This window comes from Herpailurus yagouaroundi, unplaced genomic scaffold, assembly GCF_014898765.1.
Source record: "Herpailurus yagouaroundi ecotype Mexico unplaced genomic scaffold, PumYag 161, whole genome shotgun sequence".
Lineage (NCBI taxonomy): Eukaryota > Metazoa > Chordata > Mammalia > Carnivora > Felidae > Herpailurus > Herpailurus yagouaroundi.
In genome coordinates, this window is record NW_024412402.1 from 3,922,701 (window position 1) to 3,931,045 (window position 8,345).

The 8,345-nt window shown below is 47.0% G+C and overlaps 1 protein-coding gene and 1 long non-coding RNA gene across 2 annotated transcripts in view; one reads left to right on the forward strand and one right to left on the reverse strand.

The window, feature by feature from the left end:
• Positions 1-2,052: 2,052 nt before the first annotated feature.
• LOC121035363 (uncharacterized) overlaps positions 2,053-8,345 on the reverse strand; it is an 11,847-nt gene continuing 5,554 nt past the window's right edge. The window contains exon 2 of the long non-coding RNA XR_005792848.1: positions 2,053-7,946. This is a non-coding gene — a long non-coding RNA (uncharacterized LOC121035363). The remainder of the gene's footprint in view (positions 7,947-8,345) is intronic.
• The window catches only part of POU2AF3 (POU class 2 homeobox associating factor 3), a 9,666-nt gene continuing 9,167 nt past the window's right edge, over positions 7,847-8,345 (forward strand). The window contains exon 1 of the mRNA XM_040482933.1: positions 7,847-7,868. Within this exon, the coding sequence (XP_040338867.1) occupies positions 7,862-7,868 (7 nt within the window). The 5' untranslated portion in view covers positions 7,847-7,861. The remainder of the gene's footprint in view (positions 7,869-8,345) is intronic.

Below are 8,345 nucleotides of genomic sequence, written 5' to 3' on the forward strand. Positions count from 1 at the left end.
CAGGCTCTGCGACAGTGCAGAGCCTGACGTGTGGCTTGATCCCATGAACTGTGAGATCATGACCTGAGCCGAAATCAAGAGTCAGACGCTCAGTCGACTGAGCCACCCAGGCACCCAGAGAGCTGCTCTTTAAGTCTGGTGAGACTTGACATCTCAGTCCTGGTCCCGGAATCGTTAGCAGAGCCCTCCCTCATCCAGGCCCCTGCACCAGAAAGAAAAGATTTGGCCTCTCTATGGATCGAGGGTCTCCACAAGGGTCTCAAAAGCCATTTTTCTATATTGGTTATGTCCACTGCTGCTTACCATTGTTACTAAGAAGCACACAACACAATAGTAGTTGTGTAAACCAAAAACATGTGTCCACATCGCTTTAACTTTTGTCTGATTGTTAACCCTGAATGTTAGACGTGCTCATTCCCCGTGGTTTGCTCTGCTCTTCTCATGTGTTACGATCGTCTCCTCACAACCTGAAGATGCACTGACTCTCAGGTAAGTACAGCTCCACAACCAGACCTCAGACCGGGGTAAGTGCAGCCAGCTCGGTGCACTCTATACTCTCCTTGAAGCCTTGTAGCATTTAACAAAATTAATTTACAAGCAAGGAGACCTGCACAGGCCCATGCGGCGCCTAAGTATCCATTTTGGCTGCCCAGTCTAAGGGGGACTGGGGTGTGGGGAGTGGGGTTAGTAATTCCAAGTGGTAGATGGTTTTTAGGAATTCTGTTTCCTTGACAAAGTGTTTCTATCTTATTACATGTATTTCAAGTTGGTTCTGGTTTATTCCGGGAAGTTGAGATACTTTGTTAAAAAGCGAAACCACGCTACAAAATTATGACACAGAAATTAATCCTATTTCCCTATTCCCAGCTACTCTCTTTCCTGCTGCACGCCAGGGACTTACTGCACCTTCTCGTAAGAATGCACAAGGCCGGCGTCAGAAAGAAATGCTCATCATCCTCTCCCTCTCCTTCCTTAAACCTGCTTTCCTCAGACTCATAACTTTCTTGGGAAAGGAGGGACAGTTAGAGAACTCGGATTCAAAACACTATCTCTTTTAGGTGCGTGAGGCTTAAAGTAGGCAGAGATGGGGATGGCACGCTCAAGTTACCCAAGACAGCTGGCTAGATGATAATGTCAAAAAGAAGCAGAAAGCATATCTGCCCCTGCAGAAACCGCAGTATCCACAGTCCTCCCAAATCGCTGGACACAGACATTACGGTATGTAGCTGAGTGTTTGTGTTCCTCCCACAATGTTATACAAACCCCAGAGAATGAAGGGAAACCACATCCTTACCTAGCTTATTTAATTTTTTAACATATTTATTTATTTTTGAGAGAGAGAGAGAGAGAGAGTGACAGTCAGACAGAACATGAGCAGGAAAGGGACAGAGAGGGAGGAGACACAGAATCTGAAGCAGGCTCCAGGCTCCGAGCTGTCAGCACAGAGCCCAGCACGGGGCTCAAACCCACAAACCACGAGATCAGGACCTGAGCCAAAGTCAGAAGCTTAACTCACTGAGCCACCCAGACGCCCCTACCTGGTTTATTTAATAAATGCTTTTAAATGAGCATTATGATTTGTGACAGCTCACTTAATAGAATATGATGGTATTATTGTGGTGAGGGAAGTAATACTCCAGTTCTCTTAAATATTGAATTCTTTACAAGAAATTCCACAAAGGGAAAAGAATTCCTAATCCCAATAATAAAATACACATTTACATGCATACAGATGTACCCACACATATGTACACATATATACATATATACATATGTGTATATGTGTGTGTGTTTGTACATATATGTATAAATATGCATATATATACACACACACACATACATATGTGTTACTAGTATCTTTGTGATCCATTTTTTTTCTTTTTAAAATAAATTATTTTTGAGGGAGAACATGCATAAGCAGGGGAGGGGCAGAAAGAGAGAGAATCTCAAGCAGGTTCTGCACTGTTAGCACCAAACCCGACACGGGGCTGGATCCCACGAGCCATGAGATCATGACTTGAGCCGAAATCAAGAGTCAGACGCTTAACCAGCTGAGCCACCCAGGCACACTTGATCCATTTTTTAATATGTAAATCTAAACAGTACAGTCATAAGAAAGAAGACATCACTTACACTTAAAAAACTGAAGTAAGTATAGATTGATCCAAGGTTTAAGTCACATTACACTATAGTGATCCTACCAACCACACACCAAAATCATACTCCCTTTAGGTTTCGTCGTTATGTTCTGTCTCAAGCATCCTTTCTATTTAAAACATCAGTCTGTGCCTTTACAGATTGTATTCAGTAACAACTGACTGTAGAGTGTTTAAATGCAAAATCATTCATTCTGGGTAAAGAGTGATTCTCTGACTAGACTCATCAAGCAGAGCACTCACAAGTGGCTCAGCAATGTGTCTGGCTTAGTGCCCAGCATGTTGTAGGTGCTCAGTAATATCTTTGTTAAACTGAACTAAAATAACACCACAAAAATGAGTAACTGTTTGCATCCTGACACTACGGGCGACAGTTCTCTGAGACTGATGTATGAGAAAACACTACCATGTACCTAACATTAGCCAAACTCTGTGCAAATGTTGATGGCAGTAGTAGATACTGGGTGTTAGTGGTAATATATTTAAGATGATTGACTTCGTATTTTTAAATATCTCTAAGAAAGAATACTACTGAACTCTGATGTAGCACACAGAAAATGTCCACATATTCATTTAGTATCTACATAGTATACATAGCACAATATGTTGCTAAGAAATCTTATAAATCAAAGTTATTCAATATTGGGTGTTTTCTCTGCTGTGATTAAAACAAATATGATAAATCGATAAGGAACTAGAATCCCTAAAGATCAGGTTAAATAAATAATAATAAAATCTTCTATAATTATCTGTAAATGATAACACCGTGTTATCGTTCATCTCCGATACAGAAGTGTCCTCTACTCTTTCACTCCAGTAAATAAGATGTGTGGATTTGCAGTATGCAATATCATTGTCAGTGCATTTATAAGCTGAAAGAGGAGGACAGTATAAGATCTTTACAAGTTCCAAAAGGAAGAAAATGTAGAGAGAAAAAATATCTAAGCATTAGCTCCTTTGCATTAGGAAAACTGATAATGTCCCTACTGGCCTTCTTCCTGATGAAATACCTTGAGTGGAATAATCCAAAAGTTTAATGCTTAGTAAATTAATTTAGTCATAAATGAAAGATCACTCAACTGTTTTATTTCTTAACCTTGGTAATATATTCATTGGTTTTTATCACAGTCATCTTTCTATGTTTTTATATGGCATAATAAAAATGTTTTAAAAGGTGAACTTTTCAAGCAGTGTCTGATAATATTTTCCTTATTTAAATGATAAATTAGCAAATGCTTGTTCCCTACAGAAGCTTCTTCAGGAAAAGTTAAAAGTTTGGATATGTTTTATGGCAGGAGACTGAGTTATCACAAATCATTAAACAACCTCCATCTGTAAGTCTTCCTGGTCGTTTTCATACGGACCAAACACTCACTCCGGACCCAGCAAGTACTCGTGTCCGCCATGTTTTTGGAACTTGATATTTCCCCCAAGGTTTGGTAACAGTGTCCCAAAGGCAAAATGACAAAAGAACTTTGCATTAATAAAGAGAATTTTAGAGCTGTAGTCAAATTTGGAGGGAGTAAACTCCTCCTTCCTTATACTGAAAGTCTTTTCATATTCATGAAATCTCCTACTTTGGGGGTAAAATATAATGCTCACCAGTGTCATTTGCATACAAAAGCCTGCCAAAGAAATTCAGTTCAATATTCCACTTAAAACCTTTAAAATAAATGTATTCTATTCCCATTACCCTGGATGCTCAGTGACTCTAAGAAGGTCTCTGATACACTAAAGGGTTTCTCAGGCTCAGTGGCTCAGAGATCTGAAAAACTAGAATATACGAAAAACTAGAAAAACTACAGATAATAAGCCTCAAAAAGAAATGGCTTGGGGCAGGGGCACCTGGGTGGCTCAGTCGGTTAAGTGTCCAACTTCGGCTCAGGTCATGATCTCAGTGTCGTGTATACTCATAATCAGTATATGCTGTTGGAAGCATGAATCAGTGAACGAACCAAACAGTGAGAGAGCGGAAGTGAGAGAACAGTTGGTGCTCAACTAACACATAATTGGATTTGGGCTCAGTCAATGATCATTGTGTTTAAAGCAGGCTAATGGCGGAACATACTCCCTTACAAAGTCGGTTCCCATTGTCTTAACCCATGTCCATCAGGGGCCAGGGGCTCAGCCAGGCAGCGGAGGGAGCCAGAGGCTGGATGATCACCAGCAGGAATGTTGGAGAAAGGCTCCAAGTCTCTCTTGGCACCTCAAGGGTCCCTTTCAGCATCCCGAATTCAGGACCCTGTGTTAGATTTTTAAGCAGGTGAGCCTGTTAAAGGCTGTTGAGAGCTCACAACATTTTTTTCAGCCTTTTATTAAAACCCCAGAATGATTATCAGGACTTCAGGGCAGATACCCTGGAGGTGACAACGCCCCCCGCAAGAGGGAAGAGTTGCTAGTCTGAGAAGCACAAACTATAATTAGCTTAGTGAACAGCTCACGCTCTCCGCCGGCCAGTCTCCTTCAGGGTTCTGTGTCCCCAGTCCTTACAGAATGCTTTCCAGTCTGCATGCTGCCCTGTGTGTCCCTTCACACACCCCGACATTAAAACAGTCCCGAATACTTTCACACTCACACCACTGACAAGTGTGTTTGTCTTACATGTAGCATCTCTCCAGTGCTGGTCACAGCTCATTAGTGGGCCAGCAAATTATCTCAGCGACTCCCAACCGACATAAATGTTTCATGAATAGGATGAAACGGACAAGATGGGATAGCAAATGTCAGAATGCCTCTTATCCACGGGCGTACGTTGTTTCGTGAGGAGTTTAATAAACATGTAGATGTGGCCGTATAGCATGTGAACATGTAAAATGAATTTCTTATTATGGGTTGAAGTCAAAAAGCTTTGAAAGCCTCTGTGATAAAAGATCAGGAAGACAACGATAGTTAAGGGCAAGACCTTTAGTATCAGACTTGTCAAGGTTTGAGACCCATTCCTGCCATTTATGTGCTCAATAACCTTGGGCATGTTGCTTACCCCTCTCTGAGCCTCATCTGTGAAAGGGGGAGGCTGTACAATGCGGTGCCTGATATCCAATGAACACTCAGTAAATGACAACTTCTTGAAACAAGTCTCCTGTGAGGACCATCCAACTCAATGGGGTCTCAGGGTAGACCTGGTTACTCCAGACTTCATGACACATGCAGATCCGTGGGAAAGATTCACAGGACTCATTAGAAAGAACACCCCCTTGCATCCACAAGCATGATATTTGGACATGAAATATCTGGGCTGGGGTTTTGCAATTACAGAAAGAGCAGGAAACAAAATTCCATTCATACTGGGGTAAAAACTGGGAGACGTATTTCTCCAAACAGGGCTGAGGCCTGAGGAAACCCAACTTTCTTGAAGTCGCTCACCAGCGACAGCCCTGGGACATCCATCCCTGCAGCAGGGCCAACACAGAAGCCCCCAGAACGGCTGCCATGGTTCAGGCAGAGACTTCTCAAGGAAGGGACCGAGCTCCTCGCTGTCCCAAAGACCCCGTGACTTCCAAGGACCTCATCTCTCGCCGTCCCTGGCCCCCCACCTGCCCTCTGCAAACATCACGTACCGATCATCAGCATCAGCTTCAGTGATGTTGCCAAGGGAACTCAGTGACCTCCGACAACCTCTGTCCATCTCCACGCAAAAGGAGAGGTCAGCAAGGAGAGTAAGCCTGAAAAAAACGAGAAAGCACCCCAGAACAGAGGGAAACTGACACACTCAAGGGCCCAGGGAGAAAAACAGAAATGCAGTCAAGAAACAGAGGAAAGCAGTGACAGGAAGCGAGACAAAGAAAAAGACACTTGGGGAAAAAAGTAAATAGAAAGTCCAAAAGACAGAGAGGAAGATTTTAAAAAGCAAGCAAAAAACTAAGTGGAAAATGAGAAAAGGAGGAAGACACTCGAAACTCTGAGGGCAAGAGACCACCGTCCCCAAGTCCGCAGTTCTGTTCTCAATTCCGTTGGAAGGAGCGGTGCCCAGACCGGGCAGGGCTGGGGGAGAGCCAATGGACTCTCTGAACTGCCAGTGTCCTTCCCCTCCTCACCAGTCTCGTCCTCCAGCTTGACGCCCATCAGGGAAACTCAGGACACAGACTCAGAGGCCTCTGTCGAAAGAGGCTCCGGAAGCTGAGAGATTCCAGCTGGGCTGTGAACGGACACACCCCACGCTGCCTTCCACCGCCAGCTAACATCTCAGGTGTTCCCAGCCCCGATCCTCTGCCAAGCAGCTCCTACCCACCACAGACTCCAGCGTCTTGTCGCCCCAAGGGGCCTCCCTCCATTCTCCCATCGGCATGTACGTTCTACCCTGCACTGGACACATTCAAGGGAACTCGGATTATTTTTCTGGTGGCCTACGGGGCTTTTGCATTTCACAGAACTCAGGGAACAGAGGCCCGTCACCATCGCCTGGCCCGGCCTCATGGGAATGTCTTGGCTCATTTGCAAAAGGAACCCCATCCTGCTTCTCTGTCATCTGGTGCTGCCCCCTTCCCTCAGGAGCTGGAAGAGGGTCTGGCCTGGCCCTCACTCCCTCTCTGGACCACTGCCGTCTTCTCAAGTTTGCACATCACACGGAAGAGTCACAGCAAGCGCTCGGAGAACATAACCCAGCATAGTTCCGTCATTTTTGAGGGGCCTAGGCCTGGACCTACGGGCCCCGCATCCTGAGCGCAAGCCTCTCCCGCCTCTCACCCAAAGTGTGAATGCCTGAACACAAATCCACGTCCTCTCGGCTCCAATGAGCGGGACCCAAACTTGTCCACATCATCTCTCAATACAAACTCCTGCAGCAAACAGGGCAGGGGTGGCTCAAGACAGAGAAAGACGAGAGAAGAGGGAACTTCATCAGGAAGAAACGCCAGCCTCAGAAAAAAACTCAGAGTGAGGCCACACAGGCATCCCCAGCTCCTTGTGGAGAAGCAAATGGGCTGGCATTCTGTCTTGAAACCCCAGGGTCTGGGGCGCACACAGAGAGCAGGACCCAAGGCAGGGCCGGCAGCAAGTGGCCAGGAGGAGATGCCGCGCAGACAGCTGAGCGTTCTGCCAGGCCTCCAGCCTGCAACCTGGGGCCTGCAAGACTCCTTCCCAAGCTGAACCTACTGCCTGCCGTGTTCGCTCCCCAAAACCTGAGATTTTCCCTTAAAATGGAGACTAGGGACGTGGGAATCGGTCTGGCCAGCCGGCCTGGCTCAGGTGGTCATGAAGGTCAGCCTAAGTCACTCAGGGCTCCTGGAGCTGCCTTTGAGGCAGAAATACAGAGCATCTTTGAGGACTCCTGCTCTGTCTGTGGAAAGGTGGGCAAAATGCTTAAAATACAATAAAAGCAAGGCCCAGGACCCACAGGGGTCTCACTCCCTGTTTCTCTGGACTGTCTGTGGGGTGCCTGTGTGCAGGATTTCTGCAGAAGATAGTCCATTTTGTTAAGCCTTTGAATATTCAAATTGAAAGTATCGCGCAATCATTGATTGTCAAATCATGGGTTTCTAGAGGTTTTAAATACTTGGCATGAGGGGGAAAAAACTCAAACCTATACCCGAAGGTATAAAACATTAATTCTGTTTGTCTCCTGCTCCAGGAACCTGGGTGCAGCTGGATGCTTTGTGAAACTTTAAAAATGTGGCATCTCTGCTTCTCTCCTTGCACAGGAGCCCTCCTAGGCACCGAGTTCCTGCAGCTGCAGCACCCAGGCACCGACCCAGCTTCTGCTGACCACGATGTCGGGTAACTCGGCTGCTTCTCCCGGGGTAGGGTCACGCGAGCCAGGGGCGTTTCGATCCGGGTGTGTTTCCACAGCTTCTCCTGCACAGAACAGAGAGGCACAAAGTCAGGGCGTGCAAGTATGAGCCCGGGATCCCGAGAGGGCACGGGCCACGCTGTGGCTGCTCCCACTCGGCGCCTGCTCCCGAGGGCTGAGGCCCAGAGGCCCGGCTGGCCGCTGTGGACGTCCGCGTACCCCCGACCCCCGACCCGCCCTTCCACTTTGGCACGGCTGTGACCCCGGGACTTCGCGCGGCGCGGACTCTGCGTGCCCAGAAGCGGCGACGGGGGGAGCTAGAGGCTCGCGGTGAGCCCGGGACGCGAGCAAGGGCGCGCGGGCCGGCCGCACGGCGCCGAGCGGAGGCGGCCCCCTCTGCGGCCCCCGAGCTGCACCCGCTGCCCACCGGGCTGCGAGCCGCGCGGGGACGTTGGGTGCGGGAG